The sequence below is a fragment of the Thermobia domestica genome, chromosome 18 (genome assembly GCF_964235325.1).
Source record: "Thermobia domestica chromosome 18, izTheDome1.hap1.1, whole genome shotgun sequence".
Classification (NCBI taxonomy): domain Eukaryota; kingdom Metazoa; phylum Arthropoda; class Insecta; order Zygentoma; family Lepismatidae; genus Thermobia; species Thermobia domestica.
Genome location: NC_137471.1, coordinates 136,487,643 through 136,509,851, shown reverse-complemented (window position 1 = coordinate 136,509,851; position 22,209 = coordinate 136,487,643). Strand labels below are relative to the sequence as shown.

The 22,209-nt window shown below is 34.5% G+C and overlaps 1 protein-coding gene across 2 annotated transcripts in view; it reads right to left on the bottom strand.

Annotated features, from left to right (window-relative positions):
• LOC145675647 (uncharacterized) overlaps positions 1-22,209 on the bottom strand; it is a 920,247-nt gene that overhangs the window by 67,236 nt on the left and 830,802 nt on the right. For both annotated transcript variants that reach the window (XM_081746206.1, XM_081746207.1), the window contains exons 15-18: positions 16,370-16,738; positions 9,668-9,808; positions 4,470-4,688; positions 866-1,063 (exon numbers count right to left, since the gene is read on the bottom strand). In XM_081746206.1, coding sequence (XP_081602332.1) covers positions 866-1,063; positions 4,470-4,688; positions 9,668-9,808; positions 16,370-16,738 — 927 coding nt within the window. The remainder of the gene's footprint in view (positions 1-865; positions 1,064-4,469; positions 4,689-9,667; positions 9,809-16,369; positions 16,739-22,209) is intronic.

Here is a 22,209-nt window from a genome sequence, read left to right as displayed (position 1 = left end):
CAAAAATGGAGATAATTATCAAGAGATAAAGGAATTGGTTAGGACATTATTTGATCAACATTAACGTAACATTGTGACATAATAGAAGAATGGTAAAAAGAAGATGAAAGCAGATGAAGAACAAGATTATAGTTCATGGACGGAATTAAATCGGATAATATTTCTACCAAAAGAAAAAATAATAAGTTGCCGAAATACACGGACATTTCTCACTTTGTAGCATCTGATCGAAATACACAGACATTTCTCACTTTATAGCAACTGACCGAACTACATGGATATTTCTCACTTTGTAGCAACTGATTTTCTATGATGGCCAGTTTCATTTTTGTTTTTTCAAAGCAAGGGAAGTTAATATCTAGTAATAGAATAACTAAGGCGCATAATTGTAAAAGTTGCAGATTTTAATCCCCTGAATTTCTAGATATAGCATGTCAAATAGCAAAATAGATCATTGTTTTATATTGTAGTAACAAAGGGACGAAACAACCAGTGCATTAACCGGTTAGTGTAGTGGTTAACGAATCGGCACGATACATCAAAGGTCCCGGGTTCGAGCTCAGTCCAGACGTGCAGTTTTTCACTCTTTGTGTATCATTCTTTTATAGTTTGTTGAGAGTATTTACTAGTTAGTGGATGGCTTAAACTGTATGTTTTTTCATCTTATTATTATGTTCTATTCGTGATAGTAAAATCTATGACTATAATTCTAGCTCATCATGAATGAACAACATGATAACAAATATATCTTATTTTGATTTGTTTCTAGCAGTGTGTTTAATAGAAGTGCTATGAAAATTCCGCTCAGCAGCCTCTGTCCCCAAGAATCATGTGGTGATATGGCGACGTTGACGTGGACACGCACTTGTTCTGTTACGGTCTGCTTCCTCTGCAAGCAGCTTTTCCAACTTTTCAGGGACATGCCTCTTGGCACACCAAAACAGTCCAATTACACCAAGCACCACGAAAACTGTGATCAATCCCAACCAGAAAGGCTCCTGCAACATTCGTTCAGTCAAGGCCTTTTGAGGAATTCGCCTCATTTTCCTTTCGCACAAACGACCTACAATGAAAAAATAATTATTAATTATTTCTAAAGTCGATAATAACATAATCAAATATTGCATCAAATGTTTCACCAAAGTGGAATTTGAACGTGTACAATACCAAGTTGTATGCAACTTTTGGATTGGTTACAACATTTAATGCAACTGTTCTAAAATAAAACATGTTCTATTTCTATTCAACATTGCATCAAAGAAAACAAACGAAAATCACTGTACAGTGGCGCTAAACGTGTACACGGGAAGCAGTTGAAATGCTTATTGGTGCATACAAGCAGCATCCTGTTTTTGTATAACTGTAAACTTAAAGAATATTACAATAAATACAAACACAAAGAAACCTTGGAAGAAACTGTGGCTGAAGTTAGGTTGGCAAAGTCAGGCACTGTTCATATTTCCAATTGTTCGTTTATTTTAAGATTTACGATTTTAAGATTTAGGAAAGGAAACAGCTTACTCTTAAATAACTGCTTCAAGTGAGTACCATGTTGCACTCTATACCTACCAACGAATGTAACATTGAATGAAGAAATGTAAACAAATGAGCAAAAAAAAAAAAGTTTTGTATTTGATCGTTTATAGTGCGTGTGAAAGTGTTAACCAACTTATTTGAACAAATGACTTTCAAAGATAAGTTTGATACAACATTTGGTAGAATGCTATGACCATATATAATAGGTTTAAAGCACACAACATCCGTACACATAGAAAATGACCAAATAAGAGAAATTTCGACAATCAACTAGTGGAAACTTGAACTTCGATCTTTCAATTGTCAGGCAGTTGCTGTACTCTTGAGCTAGCAAATGGCATAGTCAACCTTTTCTGGGTTTCTGCTCTTTAATCTTCAAGAACTCTAATTGATTTGAAATGAATTTTATTGCGTTCAATGACCATTTACGTTGACTTATTGCCATATGGTATAGAGCATGTCAATGATGTGATTACACAAATATATGTTCATATTACACTAAAAGCATGACTACTTTTACAATATTTCCTAGATTATTTAAAAACATGATAAAATATTGTGGTTTCCTTAAAAGGATTATTAAAAAGATACATCATTCATACATACACCATATGCTTTTTTTCTTTTACAAAATAGAAAAAAAATATATAATATCCACAAAAATTACATTTACGACTTAGCAGAACCTAGATCAGTTCATAAGTATTCCTCACACTGTAAAAGCAGTGATTTAGCAACAAAGTACGTACTGACTTTGAAACTTTCATGTTTGGCAAGAGACTTTATTTGATTAGGTAATGAATTAAAGAGTTGTACACCGTTGTATGCAATTGTTTTTGAAAACAAAGAGGTATTATGAAGAGGAACTTGGAGGTGTGACTTGGTTCCCGTATTATATCCATGTTTATCTGAGTTCTTTTTGTGCAGTTCTTGTTTATTGTAGATTAAAAAGTAATGTTTCGTATGTATACAATTAAGGAAGTGGAAGAATATTTAGGTCTTTGAATAGAATTCTGCAAGAAGTATAATAAGAAATATTGGTGACTATTATCACTTTCTTTTAGAGTATAAAAACTTTCATAAATTCAGTGGATGAACCCCAAGAGGATATTCCATATCTGATTTTGCTGCGAAACAGTCTATGGTAAGCTGTTAGTACTTCTTTTCTGCTTAAAATGGGAACAAGTGACATTATTAGGAAAATTACAGAGGATAATTTATGACATCATTTTGAAATATGTTGAGACCAGGACAAATTATTGTCTATAAGAAGATAAACGAACTTGACTGTCTCGGCTGGCTTCGCTATATTTTCGTCCATTCGAAATACTGGATATGGTGTCAATTTAGCGTGGTTAGAATGAAAGTTTAAGTAGGATGTTTTGTCGGAGTTCAGAAATAGTTTGTTGTTTGCAAACCAGGAAACTATCTGTGACACATTGTTATCTTTTTTCTTTTGGATTTTGGGTGGTTTTGATTTTATGCATATCATCTACATATATAAAATAAGTTTAGTCTCTCTAAGGTGGTCGAGCAGATCATTTATGTCCTAAAATTGATCCTTGTGGAACACCTACGTTATGTATTCAAGTTTTGACTTGTGCTTACTCAAGTACCGAAACTTAATCAACTTAAATATCCACCGTTGTGGGATTACTTCTACAAATTGATAACAGATCGCTGGTCAGAGAAAGTGTCTGAGAAGGAGCAAAACGTGGTCATTTTGCTGGTAGCTCAGTTAATAGAGCAACTGTCAAGCAAGCGGAAAATGGGTTTCAATTTTTCGCCAATTTAACGCTTAGATTTTTCTGTAGTATGCAACTGAATGTGAAAAATAGTTATAGTTAAATGAAGGTTAAAAAAAAAAGCAAAAGTAGAACGGCCCTCTGCAACACAATAGTATCCCACAACCGGTGTACCATGGCCTATCAGTGTGTCCTCGCAAGGTGAAAGGTGTGACGCGAACTTTTACCAATTGAAAAATTTTGATATTAACAAGTTTAATTTAGTACAAATTTCTTTCATTCCAAATTTTTAAAAAAAATTCTTAATTTCCTTAAAACTTAGGGAATGTACAGTACTAGTAAGCCAATGCTTTTCCTATATCAAATTGTATTTTACTGTATTTTGAAGTAATATATATCGAGTCTGTAAATACATTAATACATGTCTAAGATTTTTAGGAGCACAATTTTCTCGACGTTCTTTAAAAATACTCAACAGTATATGAATAGTTATTTAGTCAGAATATTAAAAAAAAAAAAAAAAAATTTGAATAAGTTGTATATTACGGAAAACGCATTAGTAAGAAAATTTAATAGACAGGGTGTTTCAAAACAACACCGACAACGTTTGGGAGGTGATTCCTGACACCAAGATAAGACAAAAAGTATAGACCGAACTGCGTGCACAAACACTTTCTTTCAGAGTTATAGGTTACCGAAAGCATGGACTTTAAAGGTCCATAGTTAAAACACTATGGGACCTACTGTAGTAAGGTCAAGACTTTACTTAGGAACTAGTATGTGCTCTATTCAAAAATCCGTGTTTCAGAATCCTAAGGTGCTCACGCAACAATTTTTATAGAGGGAGTTTGGTTACGGCCATATAATTTGAAGTACTCACCAACTACCTCTAAAAAATTGTTGCGGAAGTACAGCAGGATTCTGAAACTTGGATATTTGAATAGTACACATAATAGATCGTAAGTGAAGTCTTGACCCGACTACGGTAGGTTTCATAGATTTGAAGCTATGAACCTTTAAAGTTCATTTTTTAATTTTTTCGGCGGTCTATAATTCCGCCCAGATTAGTCTATACTTTTGTCTTATTTTGTTGTCAGAAGTCATCTCCCAAACGTTGTCGGTGTTGTTTTGAAATACCATGTAATTTTAGTTATTTATCGTATAAACACCTTTTTAAAAACGACTTACCTTCATACCACGCGTAACATTTACAGTGGAACGTATTTCCCTTTTCTCTACATTCTCCTCTATTTTCACATGGGTTATCTGCACATGGTCTTTGTTTCTCATTACATCTGGCTCCAACATATCCAGGTTGACAACGACAGCTGAAGCTAGCGGGAGTCAGTTCACACGTCCCATAATCGCAGGGTTCCAGATCACATAGAGTCAGTGCACAGAACATTCCTTTAAGGAAAAAAAAAAAAAAAAAAGATGCAACAATTATTCGAACATGTTTTAGTGTTTGTTAGGCTTTTACAAAATTTGTGATCTGCTTTTAGTATGACAATGACTTTAGGAATATTATTATTTTCAGTTGAGATACATCTGTAATTACTTCTTTTACAGGTGCTTAAATTGAAATTGTGATTTCAATAAAGCTGCGTCGTCTACTAAAGTTGCTTGGAATGTGCCTCATAGGTAGATAAAGTACTTGGATCGGACGACACCCGTTTAAGATCAGATGAAAGAGAAAATGAGAGTTTTTAGAAAAAAAAATGATGAGAGATTATTGGGCAAAGGGGTGAGAAGGAAGGAATTCTGAAGTCACAGTAGCTGTTGACTCTCAATGGTCTTTGTTTGGTTCCTCGTTGTCCGCTCTGGTATTCTTCTACCACGCAGACGTGTCTGTATACCAGTGTGTCTGATTTTCAGACTCGCGATGTAGCTCAGAAAGTGGGAGCTCCGCTGACAGACCGTTTACAAGAACGAAAGACTGTCCTACTGGTTGCTCACGTAATCTCTCTCTAGCCACTGGTCTAGAATCTGCTAAAGACTGAAACTGTAAGTCAATAATCTACCGGAGAACTGATTGTCCGCGACAAATCTTCTCTGCTAATTCACATTTTGCTTCCGGATTGACCTGGGTTTTTAAAGATCCAAATTACTCGTGTTGTTGATGAGTTGGACTTCGTTTCGATAGGCACCTTCACGCCAGAGATAGGTTAGATCATCGGGGAAGGAACACTCTCAGTATTTATTACATAAAATATACATTGACATAATTCGTTACATAATCCATACAAACACATTCTCAGTTCGACAAGATAAACATTAGAATGCGGAAGACAGTATAACCTGAATTCTGAGAGATGAATCCATTAGTAAGACTTTTTTGTTCGTTATTCTCAATGCAAACAAAATTGCTTTATGTAATTAAAAAAAAAAAGTATCACAACATTAATGGCAGTTTTCTCATGATGAAGAAAGTTTCTCAGTTCTGAATCAATCGACAGTTCAATGATTAATATATTTCAATGAGCAATAGACACTGATATCTTTACACTTTTCTAGACTAATCATTTGGAACACAATTTGTTAAAACGCGAAAAATCTATTTTTTCTCGATATGTATACTTAAACGTATGAATTAACTTTATTAAAGCAAATATAAGAGACTCCATGAACTTTTCTATATAAATACTTACCTTATTTGTCCCTGAAATTGGTAAATTTAATTAGAATATGTTAACAATTACATTAACACCAAAAATATGTGTTCACTCTGTATGCTTTATAAATACGTGCATTCATGAATAAGTATCTATTGCTTTTCTATTTTGAATTTGAATCTTAATACAATTCTAACAAATATCAAAACTAGTCATTTTAGTGGTAAGGGAAAATTATCTTCAAGGAATTGTTCAAAGTGATTCAAGACGGTCTTAGACCTACATTCAGAGTTTGATATCATCTTCGTCTATATCAATTATTTAGCACTATGTTTAGTCACAAAGTATATGTTCATGTTGGGTTCACATACGTGTTTTTCTTCCTTCTTGTTAGAAACGCATCACGAATTCTGAATGAAATATCAGGAAATATTTTTCACTTGGTATATGCCATTAGATGCTACAATATATTGTAGCCACAATCTGTTGACTTTTCGAAGTAAAAGAACACGTGTATCCGGTTTGCCATAAGGACCATACTGTATCACGTGATCAGGGCAAAACTGACATTGCGTGCTAAAACGAGTCTGGAAATTTCAAATCAAGACGTCAGATATTTCAAGCACATACACTTTGCGTGGGGCGCCCTAGTAATTGGAAGAAGATGTATGTACTTTATAATTATCTTTGATTTTACTCAAATAACTTACTTTTGACAATGTTCTATCCATACTTTCCTTACGTGCTATACATCGTTTCTAAACTCTTCACTATGTCTTTGCAATAAGCTTGCTAGTAGTCATCTCCTTATAGTATTTTAGATATGTGGATGACTTCATTTTGTTCAATGATTTTCCATTGACTTTAATGTTCGTGTTTCCTGCCTTTTGACTATGTTCCATCCATTTTAGTACAATTTGCTTTTGGAATATAGAATCTACAAAGTTACTTCTATATTTGAACTGAATTTCAGCTATCTCTCCCAAAGTCTGTTATTATCATTGCAACCGGATAGGCCCTTTCTGATCCAGTGTGTAAGTCAAATACGCTCTTCAACACCAACTTAACAATTGCTCTTAAGACTTGGAACTTTAAAGTTTTGGATTCTTTTAAGATCTTTGTAAATAGTCAATCCAACAACATTGAAATTTATGAATGGACTAAAACAACAGCAGATGAGATACTAAATTAATAATCAAAATACATCTAAATGTAATGTTATAAAATTGAAATTTATGTACAAGAAAAATCATCTATAGGATTTCCACAAGCTCTACAGGTTTGCTATTCGTAGCACTGTAACAAATACAGTCATATACTCTCTGTCCATCTGTCTAGAGCTTTTTCTTCAAGATTCTAGGGGGATGTGAGTAGAGAGTTTTAAAGCGAAGGCTGAAATACATTTATTCCGAAGTTGTTCGTCTGCCTAGTTTTCGACCAAAAGCCTTTTTTTTTTTCTTTCTTTCTTGTGCTTGTGGGTTCTTACTGTTAGTGTTTTGGTGGTTCTTCTCTGCGATTGTTGATGTTTCTGTGCGTTTCCTTCATTTTAATTCTTAGTCATTAGAGTAGATGATTTGGGTTGGTTAAGGGGTACCGTATCCGTTATGAGCCCGCAGGAACAATTGACTTCGGAATTCATTTGAAAAGCGGGGTTGTGTTTGGCTATGGGTTCGATATTTCAGATTTATTTTGTCCTAGTATTGAAACGATTTATATATATATATATATATATATATATATATATATATATATATATATATATATATATATAAGATTCATGATATAAATGGAACAGTTATTTCTTTTACACTACCTTAGATTATATGGACAGGTTAAAGTTGCAGTGGTGTAACATTTTCTTTCCTAGAAATTAACGCAAACAATAATGTAACAAATTCAGGTACAAAATACTGTTTCCTTTATTACTAGAACTTTCACTTTCATCTGTTGGCAGTTGAATGAAATTGTGACTTACGTTTCTTCTTAACAGATTGAATTATTCACATCTGGTTTTTGTGACTGCTTTCTTTTTGAAAAAGTATTTTAAACCACTGTAATTTTAATACCATATAATATTCAAGAACGTAAACTATTCTATATTATAAATTATTTCTGTAGTGCTTATAGTTGCAGAAAACAAATGTTGATAGACATATAAATAAACATTAATAATAATAATAATAATAATAATAATAATAATAATAATAATAATAATAATAATAATAATAATTAATATACAGGGTGTAACAAAAAGGCACAGCAAAATTTCAGGGGTGGATTCCTTATGGGTAGACAAGCAAAAAAGTTCATATGACCATATGTTGGGAAATGCATCGTTACAGAGTTACGACCATTGAACCACCTAGTAGTGTGAAATAATCACATTCTGGTAGCTCCTTAATGTGACTCAATTGAAACTTCAATAACTCAGACCTAATTAAGCTAGAAAGATAATTTCGGTATCTATGTATCTCTGAAGGACGAGGCTTTCCGCCGATATGTATTTTATGTATGTGGTGGATACCATGGCGGACGAGGGAGGGCAATTACGTGTACTTTTATTTTTTGCATAAGAAATTTGGGGATGGCATTCCTTCCCCTTTGGGGGTACACTCATAAATACATATAGACGGAAAAATTCATCCTTCAGGAACACATTCCTACTAAAATTATTCTCCTAGCTTAATTAGGGTCTGAGTTATTGAAGTTTAAATTGAGTCACATTAAGGAGCGACCAGAATGTAATTATTTCACACCATTAGGCGGCTCAATGGCCGTAACTCTGTAACGATGCATTCCCAACATATGGTCATATGAACTTTTTTGCTTGTCTACCCATAAGAAATCCACCCCTGAAATTTTGCCGTACCTTTTTGTTACACCCTGTATAAAATACATACCCTATATAATATATATTTTTTGTCCTTTGTTCCGTTACCGTTAATTTCATTGATCACATATTGTGTTAACTAGACTTAGGCCTAAGAGCCTGACATACTAAAAATAATAGAAAATTTACCATTTCTTTTGCTCGTTTTTCATGAGTGAAAGGATAGCCCTATAATGAAATGTAACTTACCACAATCATAGATAATGCTATTCTACAACAGCAAATATGAAACTAAAGAATTTTCAGTGTTGCCATCCATAGAAATTACAGTGTTACCAGAATAACATTTTCCCCAAAATCTAAGTTAAGGCAGCGACTAGAGGAACGAACTCAATTGCATTTCACTCCGTATCATGTTGTTTGGAGTCCTGTAAACTACTTTTTTTTTATAAAAAAAAATAATAGTTCTATTTAGTTTGTAATAAACAAAATAATTTTAACATACATTTATTAAAATTAAATAATAATGTTATTTAAAAAGTAGTTCACAGGATATCAAAACAACATGACAAGTAATTAAATGCAGTTGAGTTCGTCCCTCTAGTCGTTGCCTTAACTTAGATTTTGGGAGAATTGTTATTCTGGCAATGGTGTAATTTCCATGGATGGCAACAGTGAAAATTCTTCAAGTTCATATTTTCTATTGTAGAATAACATATATATGATTGTTGTAAGTTGGATTTCATTATCTTCTTTTACTTATGAAAAACAAGCAAAAGAAAAATAGTAAATATTGTATTATTTTTAATATGTCAGACTCTTAATGTACTCACTTGGGTATTTATATATTATTTCATATAAGTTTATCATTGCAATGTATATGACAAAAATAATTACACTTTCGAAACACTAACTCCACAATGTAGTTGAAAATATTATATTACCTGTGAAATGTCCTGCACATTGGCATCTTTTTTTAACGCCTCGAGTAACACATCGTCCGTTGTTCAAACACTGATTAGGTCTACACGATTCAATCCATGGATTCGATGCTCCTTTCAGCATTTTCAACTTGAAATTAAGATCTATATAAAAAAAAATCCTTTTTAATCAAAGTTGTACAGAACAAGGAATTTATTTTAGATTACTCCAGAGCCATAATTGAAGATTATCTTAAGAGTTAAACAATAGGGTTACATACTTATCTCGTAAAGAATGTTGAAATTATAAGTATACAGTGTATGTAACAAGAAAATTAATACCTTAATATTACTTTCAATACTTTCTTAATATAGGGTGATTTTTAAAAGCTAATGGATTTGTTTGTACAGGGTGATTCAAAACAACACCGACAATGTTTGGGAGATGATTCTTGACACCAAGATAAGATAAAAAGTATAGACCAACCTGGGTGCACAATCGGAGTTATAGGCTATTGAAAACATGAAAAAGTGAACTTTGAAGGTCCATAGCTCCAAAAATTTGAAACTTACCGTAGTCGGGTCAAAAAACTTAGAAACTAATATGTGTCCTATCCAAATATCCAAGTTTCACAATCGTTCGGTACTTCCTCAACAATTTTTATAGAGGTAGTTGTTGAGTACTTCAAATTATATGCCCGTAGTCGAACTCTCTCTATAAAAATTGTTGCGTGAGTACCTTAAGATTCTGAAGTATGTACTTTTGGATAGCGCACATATTAGTTCCTAAGTCAAATCTTGACCCGACTAGGGTAGGTCCTATAGTTTTGGAGCTATGGACCTATAAACTACATTTTTTCATGTTTTCGGCAGCCTATAACTCCGAAACGAAGCATTTGTGCACCCAGGTTGTTTTATACTTTTTGTCTTATTTTGGTGTCAGGAATCACCTCCCAAACGTTGTCGGTGTTGTTTTGAAACACGCTATATAATTTTTAAGTGAACTCCGACTTTCATGTGGTTTGTGGCAGAGGCGGATCCATAATGGACTTCTGGGGCGAGGTGGTGGGTTGTAATAGTGCTATTTAGTGGTACTTTTAAAAGCTCCAAATTCTGGGATGGGTTTTATTTATATATAAAATAAGAAAGTTTCCTCTTCTAGGGGACGATCACCCCCTGGATCCGATTCTGGTTTGTAGCAAATTATTAAAGAAGAATGGGAATTTATGGGGTTATGTTTACTGCTTTAAATTCATCCCGGATAATATCGACAACGTCTCATGAAAAAAACGTTCATCAGCGCTCAGTACAACTGGAATAGACTCCTGGATTTTGAAGCAGAATTAAAGAACAAAATAAAAATTAAGTGTTAGTGGTAACATGCATAAACATAAAGGTTTTTTAATGATATCATCGTTAATGAAATATATAAAAGAGGCAATATAACATCTTATTTTTAGAGATGTTGGAAATATCCATCCCCTTCTTGTAAGCAAACTCGAACGCACCGTTCTATGTTGACTGCTGACAAATGCAATGTTTACTGGATAACATTCACGGTTTCAGCTGTGATTTTCTGCAGCAATACACCCTCCATTCCAAAAGAAACCGAACGTTTCAAAAAAACAAAAAAGCAATGTACATTTTGAAACAAATCATTTTTATTAATCAATGTATTCCCCTTCTGCATCGATACACATATTTGCACGCTCCAACAAGTTGTCAAACGACTTCTCCATGTCCTTTATTGGAATGGTCTTTAGGACGGCGGTCGTCGCCTTCCCAATGGCATCAATCGATGCGTGCCACTTTCCTTTCATCGCCAAATGCAGTTTCGGGAACAGATAGAAATCGCACGGAGCGAGATCTGGTGAATAGGGCGGATGATGCAACCGAATAATGTGATTTTTGACCAAAAATTCAGTTACAAGTCGCGAACGATGTGATGGTGCATTATCGTCCAAAAGAGTCCAACTGCCGATTTCGCGATATTCGGGCCGAATACGACGAATTCTTGCCAGCAAACGCTTCATGACGCCCAAGTAAAACTCTCCAGTGACTGTCTGGCCGGGCTGAACAAATTCTTTGTGGATAATTCCTTTTGAATCGTAAAAACAAATCAGCATCACCTTAACTTTTGACTTCACCAAGCGACTTTTTTTGGGTGTTCCTTCATCCGGCGCTCTCCATTCAGCACTTTGCCGCTTTGTTTCGGGCTCATATTCAAAACACCACGTCTCGTCACCAGTTACAATCGATTTCAAGAAGTTTCGATCCTGCCGAGCACTTTTAACGATGTCTTTGCAATGCTCAATTCGATCAACTTTTTGGTCTTCGGTGAGTTTGTGTAGTACAAACCGCGAATTAACCTTCTTAAGGCCCAAAACTTCGGTCAAAGTGCGGTATGCGGTTGTTTGAGGAATGCCTAATTATATTTCAATAACTTTCACCGACGATTTTTTGTTATGTTTGATGAATTCACGCACTTTTTCGATGTTTTCTTCCTATAACCCGGTTCTGGGACGGCCTGATCTTTCGTCATCATCCAGCGTCTCTCTACCCGATTTGAATCGCCTGAACCACTCGTAAACTTGCGTACGGGATAGACACTCATCACCATATGCATTTTGTAGCATTTGGTGCGTTTCACTAAAAGTTTTACCCAGTTTAACACAAAACTCAATTGCAGCTCGTTGTTTGAAACTCATTTTCCGACCGATGTACACAACACACTGACAGTTGAAACGCAATAACTTTGTTGCCGTGCATCCAAATGTCATGACATTTATACCAGTTGTCAATGAGGGACTACGCCATCTACCGGTAAAATATTACAACAGATGGCACTAGTGGTACTATTTGTTTTCAAAAGTTCGGTTTCTTTTGGAATGGAGGGTGTATATCTGGATTGTTGGACTGTTTCTGTACATACTTCCGATCAGATAACCCCATAGAAAGAGATCTGGTGTAGTCAACATAGCGTACTCGACAGGAAGAGGCGCACATTTTCAACATCTTCTCTAAAAGAAGACGTTATGTGCTTTCTCTTGTTTCATTAATTATAATGTAATATAGTAAATTTTATATTTATGGGATTTACTACTAATAAGTAATTTTTAATTTTAATTTTATTCTTCAATTCCGCTTCAGAAATCCAAAAGTTTATACAGGAATCACACTTGGCATTCTTGTATAGCAGTCGATAAGTATACATCACGTTCACATCTATTCCTCTTTCACAAGAGTATATCTAGTGTATCATATGTATCATATATCGTTGTCAGTGTTGTTTTTCGATCTTCCGTTTTATGGAACCTCATCTCCTATCTGGATAAGCCGTGTTACAAACTCTTTAATACACCATAGCTTAGTTGTGTATTAATAGATAAAGGAAACTATACATTCTGCACTATCTACGAACTGGTAAAAATTGAATATATTTTCATATCGCACTGCAATATTATTGATATAAAACTTGCATTAAGTATTTTCACAACGATATTGCATTAACAGCTATTTTTTTTTTCTTTATAACTATTAAACACTCGTTTATTTGAATGTCCAAAAATGAAGTTTTTTTTTTCTAATTTGAATTGATACAATTTGTAGAGTTCTGATGTTTGTGATATAAGAAAATCCTTTCTGGATGCCCTCGCCTAAAGCAGCTACTCCAACCCAAGCAACACAAGGCATTGGCATCTGTCCAACAAGATACCTAGTTAATTCTTCCCAGGATACCCGCTTTCACAGGACGGAAGGAGAGGACTAACTACCCCATTACTGCAAGAACAAGAGCCCCCCCTTCCCGGCGATCCATTTGATGACGTCATCCATCCACTTACGGAACTTCTATTTCCACATTCAGATGCTGAAAGAGGCTACTGACACTCACGAAGCTGAATATTCTCACTAATATATTGGCTGAGTTTTTAAACTAAAAACTCATGCACAATCCCCGTTAACGTACAGGACCAAAACCCTTACGAGGGCCACTTCACATGACAACTTCCCATTGATATCTGCAACTAGTAATCATAGCATTCTTCACTTTGAATACTTTCGGCGTCATGAAGCCATCTTACCAACGTTGACTCGCCGTTGTTCACCAGCTATCCTTACATTCCATCACCGTTCAGCTTTCCAGGCAAATACCGCAAGCCGCAACACATGACATCATATCAACTAACAAGATAAAAAAAAATCGACGGAAACAGCGCCTTGCATTTCCAATATTACTCCACATGCCCATACTTTAGATACCCGCTATCTTAAATACGAGGTAAGTGCGGTTCTAGCATGAACTCGCTACTCTTAATTGGAACTTCTCAAATACCTGATTGATTGATTGAGATTAATTTAGCAAACTATGAAAAATACGTCTTATTTTTGTTAAACAAAACTCTACAGACGAGAGCTCATTCTCTTTTTCATCTTGATCTAGTTGAAACCAGGGTGGAAAAAATCAGGATTTTTTTTTTAAAATCATTTTTGTTGATCTTTTTTATTTACATCGATTTTTTGATTTAAATCGATTTTTTGATTTAAATCAAATCTTTCTCCTCGTATAATACAAGTCGCGAACTGAAGAAAAAGCATTAGAAATTAGTATTAAATGCTAATTATGCCATTTAAGTGAAAGTATTGGGATTGAATTTTGAAATATCCCCAGTCGTTAACCTATATCAATCCCAAAAAAATATTTCTTAACCTTTTTAAATTATAGCTCTTTTTAAAGGTAAATTATAGACTTTCAGTGAAGCAGCTATAGCATCATTCCTATTTATCCTAGGATCATAGTTCGTAGCTCATTCTCTTCAGAATAGAACAGCTTTTGAAACGGTAACATTCACGTTTCCCTATCATGTCCCTGAAACGGGACATTTTGAGAGTAATCGGCATTTTTTTACTTTTTTTGAAAAAAACTTTTGATCCCCTCTGGATTCCTCTGCGTTAACGCACAGATCTCAAAATCAACTGGAAAATACTAAGGGGTGTACTAAATGTGTGTACAAAATTACAAGCTTCTATCTTGAGTAGTAAGGGTGAGGAAATTATTTAACAATGAGCTAAAGAACATTCCCACAATGCCCCAGATGACCCGGATGTAATATAAAAATTTCCTCAGACATCCCTATTTATCCTAGGATCATGATTTGTACATTATTCTCTTCAGAATAGAACAAATTTTCAAACGCTACCTTCAAATGTCTCCATCATGTATCTGGGGCGGGTAAATCACGAAAAAAGAGAATTTTCTGTTTAAAATATCTTTTTTCTTAAATTTTTACCTCTGTGGACCCCTCCCCCTGTTTTAAGGCAGAGATCTGAAACAAATCTGAAAAATACTGAGGGGTGCACTGAGTAAAGTACAAAATTTTAATCTTGTAGGTGAAAAAGTAAGCCCGCGAAAAATAATATTCCCCAAACACCCCAGATTCCCGTATAAAACAGGATCTCAGGTAACAGTTTCCTGAGACATCCCTATTTATCCTAGGAGCATAGTACGTACATAATTTACTTCAGAATAGAACAGCCTTTCAAACAGTACCATTCATATGTCTCCATCTGAGATGGGAAAATCACGAATAAGCTATTTTTTGTTAAAAATATCTTTTTTTTTAAAAAAAAAAACATTTCTGCTCCTCTGGATCCCGCTGTTTCCACGCAGAGATCTGAAAACATGTGAAAATTATGAAGGGATGCACTGAACGAGTGTGCAAAATTTCAGTCTTCTGAATGCAGAATGTAACCCACGAAAAAATAATAATAATACTCATAACAAAAAATATCTTTTTAAATTTATGAGATCATCACACACTATGCCTCAACACAGAAAGGCGTGAAAACATATGTAACGTGTTCTAAAATAACTCCAGCCTTGAAGAAAACGAAGTAAAAAACCTTATTGGTACTTTATAAATCGAATAATGTAGATTCTACTCTATCACCTAAAAATAGGGGTATAATTTAAAAGGTTAAGCATTAACGAAAAAGTACAGCAACGTTTATCAAAACGATACTTTTTTTCACAAAATTTACTGATATTTGGCAGGGGCCTATTTTTAAAAAACTTAGAACTAGCTTGCGGCATGAAATACATAAATTTCGCCTAATGTTATAAAATTAACAGAAAAAAACGGAGAGGGGACAGGACCCCTCTAAATACGCTCTATTATCTGGGAACAAACAAACAGACTCGCACAAAAGTGAATTTTCGTCTTAAATGTCGATGGTGATTACTCCGTTGGAATAGTTAACGATTTTAAAGCCCAAACCCAATGTTACGAAAAGAAGAAAGCAGGATTGCTCCGTTACAAGTTCAAAACGGGATTTTCCTCTCATCATCCTCTGCATGACACTTGTTTTCATACTATACTGTACTTTTGAGTCTCATTGTATTATGATTATTAACTTCCATAATCGAAATAACAGAATAGAAACGGTATTTTACTTACTTTCACTTTAAATTAATTTATTTCGGAATTCGATTCAAATCAACGATTTTTATTTTAAAAAAAATCAAGTGATTTAAATCAATCCACCCTGGTTGAAACATAATATATAACCATATTTCATTTCAAATTCTTTCCCTAAAGAAACATCCTCTGCAATCCTCTAGTTCATATCTTTATCTACAGCTTAGAGAGAAATTAAGTATATATATATCCTAATGTTTACATTTATATTTTTTAAGTTTTAACTATAGAATTTCATAGGAACTCTTACCTTCTTGAACGTGGAATGAACCATTTAATTTCACTCTTCCATTGACAGTATTCTGAATCACATGGATTGAATTGAGATACGACGTAACAGCAAATACTGGGGCTGTCGGATCTAGTGATTCGCACAGAAACCACTTTGTACCATTTGTGTCTGCGTAGTTATCTCTAATTTCAATTTGTCCTCCGGGGCAACTTCCATTGTTTATAGTTACGTTGTATAATTCAAGAAATATCACATAACCAACAGGAGCTATAAAATGTTGCATGTAATCAACACCAAACGGCATTGGAATTGGATGATTAAGGTGAAGCAGAATCCCTGAGCTTGTATTGTGAAGATCAATCTCCCTCTCCTCCTTCACATGCGCAGCTAAAAAGGAAACAAGATGACAAATATACAATTACTAACAAGCAATTAAACCAGGGTTGGGAAATCTTCAGCCTTAAGGCTGCATGCGACCTTTAGAGTCACAATGTACGGCCTTCTAGGCCAATTGTGGAAAATGTGAATCATCATTTAGCCTATATTTTAGCATTTTTCACAACAGCCCTAGGAGGGCGCACTTCATGACTCTGAAGGTCGTAGGTTCCCCACCCCTGGATTGAACTAAATTTTTATGATTAAGTAAATAACGTGCATGTATGCATGAACTATGAACAGTCATGTTTAGAAATTTGAACATGCTTCTTTCTCATCTTATCCGTAGATTTAATTGCAAAGAAGTAAGGAGTACATTGTAAGGTTTCCACATATCTTCACACCATGTGTTTCTGCTACATGTGCTTGAAGTAAACGAACACATTACAGACGACAGCAATGAAGAGAACGTCGTACATAATCGCCAACATTTGATAAGTGGTGCACAGACCAGCAATCAGCAACATTTTGGTATAAAAGAGGAGAGCACATCTTAGGAAGTATCAATTTCGCCCGGTTAATCAAACTACCTACTCTCTAAGAAGCCTGGTAATTAAGAACATCCTACCCAAGGATGTTATAAATAGAGGATCTGCCTATATGTACCTTCATTATATTAAATCGATGAAGCCAAAAAACAACCGAGCATCGGCACGTCTGATTGGCTACTCTCGTTTCTGCCATCGTCTGATTGGCTACTTTCTTTTCCGCCATGATTGTTGGCTCAAAACATTGCGATCCTATTGGGCGGAGTGGGCAGAGTAGGGTGGCGAAACTGTGACGTATGGCTTCAAGATTTTGTTGTAAGGGCAGATTCAATATTTTATGAGATCCTTGGTCCTACCCCTCTCTAAGACGCCTGGTTATTGAGAGGCACCTTTCGTACATGCTCTAAGACGCGTGGTCATTGGGCTCCTTTTCGTCTCTAAGACACCCGATCATTAAGAGACATCTAACCAACAAATTTTCATTCCCTCTCTAAGACGCTCGGTCATTGACAATAACCTAACCAACACACCCTAAAACGCCTGATCATTGGGTTTGTTTCATTTTCTTAATCTACAATTAGACGAACTTTTACTTATTGTAACATACTTGTATTTAAGGGGAACTTTTTGTAATAAAATGTGATGGGAAAGTCCAATCTCACGTGTACCGTATTTTGCCTATGGATCGGAACTTTCTAGTTACGGGTCTAGTTACGGATCTTTGAAAAGAAAGCTGGAAGTTATATATAAAAACGATACAACAAAGTAAAACTAAGTAGCATGTTTTGTATTCAGCATAATATTGTTAATTATCTGAACTGTAACATAATATAGAGAGGGAAAAAGAAGTAATAGAGCGGTTTGAAATAAAAGTTTGATTTCTTTACTTTTTGGAAAGTAGAACTTTTATTAATAAATCGATAATTACAATTATAATTATTTTACTATAATTCGTAACATTTCGACACTAACAGGAGTCTTTATCAAGGACAACAATAATATGGAAACTTAATAAAAATGAAACAATTCGCCGAAAGTTATACATAAATTAAGCCGTCTGAAGCTACTAGAATGAACTAACTATGTTTTCGTGCTGTGGGAAATTAGCCTTTATGGAAACAGTGACAACTTGACATGAGCTGCTGTAGGGGCCGCGGTGGCTCAGTGGTAGAGCGTTCACCTCTGGTGCTTGGGGTCCCGGGTTCAATCCCAGCCCCCGCCAAGTGAACTTTGTGGTGGACAAACACCGCGTGCGTGGGTTTTCTCGGGGTTCTCCCGTTTCCTCCCACTTTCCTCATTCCACCAGTTCATTCATTACTCATCATCACCGTCTCCTTTAGCCTAGCAGGCATAATCGTGGGACGTAAAACTCAAAGATTTCATTTCATTTCATGAGCTGCTGTAATTGGGACATGGACTTCACGTGTCTCTTTCCCTATCTCCTGCGTTCATCCAGTAACTGTGGTAAACACAATACTAGTGTCCCCAGCCAAAACCAGCATTGCTATCTGCTATCTGATCATGCTAATACATTCAGTAGAACTAATCCCTCTTCAAACACAGTCTTTTACTATCAATATTGTTAATTAGTCAATATGACTTTCATCTTTCACTTTGAATTTGACCGAGTGTTGTAATCTTAATTCACTGTTGTAAAAAAGACAAAATTCTTACTGAGATTAAAAATATGAACATACTTGTAAACAATATACTAATCTGGATAATAAGGTAAATTAAATAGAGCCATGATTATTTACACTCTATACTGTAGGCAGTGCCTATATCCAATGAGAATCAGTGAAAAACTTAATTATTAAAAGTGTCCACAGTAATTTTTCTCAGACAAGAATGTGATAAATAGTATTAATATAAATATGAAGTCCTGTATTATCACCAATCGATTCTACATTAATCGATTCTACAGTTTTTGATTTCATATTTCAACTGTGCTCACCACCTCTCAAATAAAATGTAAAAGAAAAATCAACGAATGTAAGACAGTTAACAGATTGACATTGGTGAGGAAGACACATGCAATTTCGTATGTTAGGAAATATCTAATTAAAATATGGCTTAACGTATGCACTAAATTATACAATCACATTGTCATGTTGATTCATTTGCTTCACTCCAGTAATTACTGTTACATTCTCTGCCACTGATCTATTCTAACTTGAAATATTTTCTGCGTATACACAAATACAACGTAAATTATATATATCTATATAAATGGAGTAAAATTTTATTTAAAATCCAGTTATACATGTTTTGTAAAATTTGATGAGAAACTGCTTTCACTTTCCACCTGCAATGTATATACTTCATGATAGAGATGCAAAAAAGCCGGCTTTTTTGAATCGATGGTTTTTTTCACATAAAAAGCCGGCTTTTTTGGGAAAAAAAACGAGAATTTTGGAAATTTTGGCTTTTTTCAACTTCATGATTTTTCTATCTAAATAGCTTTCTTATAGTATATTCTATAGTTAGATAAAAATTCCATGACCTGAATGTGATATTTCGCTCTGAAATTCACCATCAAGATGGATGGAGCACATGTTTTACGAATTAAAGCTAACATGAAGAATGTAGTATTTGAGGGTAATTTTAGAGGCTATTTAACTTTATTTTAACTTTTGAGTTATCGACATCTTTTTTCTTCTCTAGTTTGTCATCCGTGTTTCATTTCTAAGAGCTTTTAGTACTCTAGCTTCTGGCGCAAAAGTTAAACTTGCCCGTTTTTCTATTTATCCGTCAAAGCGTACGTTTTTCAATATATCCGTCAAACCGTACTTCCACATTTCTGTTATACTGTAGCTGTGAAGTGATTTAGCAATAATTTTCCGGACACAACCTTGAATACCAATTTATACTAATAATCAGTAGCGGATTTAGAAAAGTACTTTAGGAGGGTTTTTTCTGATTGTTTCGTTTCCTAAAAAGTCTTAATTTTATTTGGGAAGTGCTTGAAGTTTATGAGTACAGGCATAACTAATATTTCGTTTCGTTTATATGTTTAGCAATAATCTTCCGGATACAACTTTAAAAATCATTTTATACTAAGAATCAGTGGTGGATTTAGAAAAGTATTTTGGGAAGGGTTTCTTACTAATGTTTAGTTTTTTTAAACATTCGTAATTTTTATTTGACGGGAGCTTAAAGTTTATGAGTAAAGGCATAAATAATAGATATTTCGTTTGTTGCAGACATTCCGTAACTTTGGGGAACGGGCTTCAGTCCGAAAGACCGCCCTCCCCCCCCCTAACCTTCGCAAAACCGTCACTGCTGGTAATTAGTAATAATAACGATTTAAAAACAGTAAAAAAGGAAGTCGCCCAACTCACAGTACACGCACTATTTCTACATTCACAGATGGAATGAAGAAAAGCTTTGTCAGAATGGTCGAATGCTGGTTGAATCCCGGACTTCCCGATAGAAGCGCAAAAGCTAATCACTCAGTCATGTTTGTTGTGCAGTTGTATTTAGCTTAACTTAAATATATTCCGTAGTCTTTTTTTTTTGGGGGGGGGGAGTTCCGTAATGATATGTTGAATCCCTCTTGTTAAAAATTCAGAAAACTTGAGGATTGGGTAAACTGCGATGGTGGTTCTATAAAACTTAACTGTAGAATTTCAAGAATATACAGAACCAAAAGCTCTAGATGTGCAGCCTTTAAGTGTATCATATAAATCTAAGTATTTCTCTTATGTTTTATTTTAGCCTTTAAGTGTATCATATAAATCTAAGTATTTCTCTTATGTTTTATTTTAATTTTATTTTGTTTCAAAAAGAGGGTATGGAATATTTTGAAGTAAAAATACTACATACTATTTTGCTAGTTATTTGTGTATTCTTTAAAAAGAAGTGTTTACTTTTAGGGTTGGCTGATTTACACCAACTTTTTTTTTTTTAATAACTGGTTTAAACCACAAAAATAAAAAGAATGAAAAATGCGAATCGTGTGAACTTCATGGTAACGTTTCCAGATATCAAACTACCAGCAATAGTTTTATTTCCCTTTCACCTTTTAATCAAGGTGTCCCATGTTCAATTCTCGGTCGAACCAAAATCCTTCTTTCATGCGTAACCCAAGTAGCGGTTCGGATGTCAGTTTAAGCGAAAGTCTTCTCCTTGATAACCTCGGTATTTCGTAAGAATGTTAAGCCTAAATATACGAAACAAACCAAATTGTATATTTCTACATGCCTAAATGCGTGTTGTTTTATAAAGAAGCCAATATTGCTTAAATATATTGATAGAAATTGGCAAAATTTATCGATTACCTACGTAGCTTCCAACATTAGCTTGGATTGGACTTTCAATGATATCTACGTACTGGTACTAAATTTGTAATTTAATACCTCAGTTTTAGCGTACTGATTATGGTACGTTGACCTTTAAATTTTACATGCAAAGCAATAACAGGATTTTCCCGTTATTGTCTTATATTTCAAGTAATGACGGGATTTTCCCAATGGCTAGGGCGGGAGATTCTCAACTTAAGAAATTTACTGACCGCACTTCTTTAAGCATATGGGAGTTCTTCCGGCATAACCCCGCTGTTGCATAATAACATCAAGGCGAAACAAACTTAGGCTATTTCTGTGAATATGTAATATAAATACATAAAGCAAAAAATCTAAGTCAAAAAAGCCTGGTTTAAACCAAAAAAGCCTGGTTTAAACATCCCCCAAAAAACGGGTTTTTGGCATTTTCAAAAACAACCACGGTTCTTGCCAACTCTGCTTACTTTTGTATATAGGAGGTTAAAAAATTCTTATTATATACATTGGTTAATCCTGTGGAATTCATAATGTAAATATGTTGAAGAAAAATTGTTTGAAATATTTTTTCGAAACTCATAGTTTATTTTCGATGTTTTATATTATTATCAGCATCAACCACTAATTAAATGATTTTTTGTGTTATAGAGAAGCG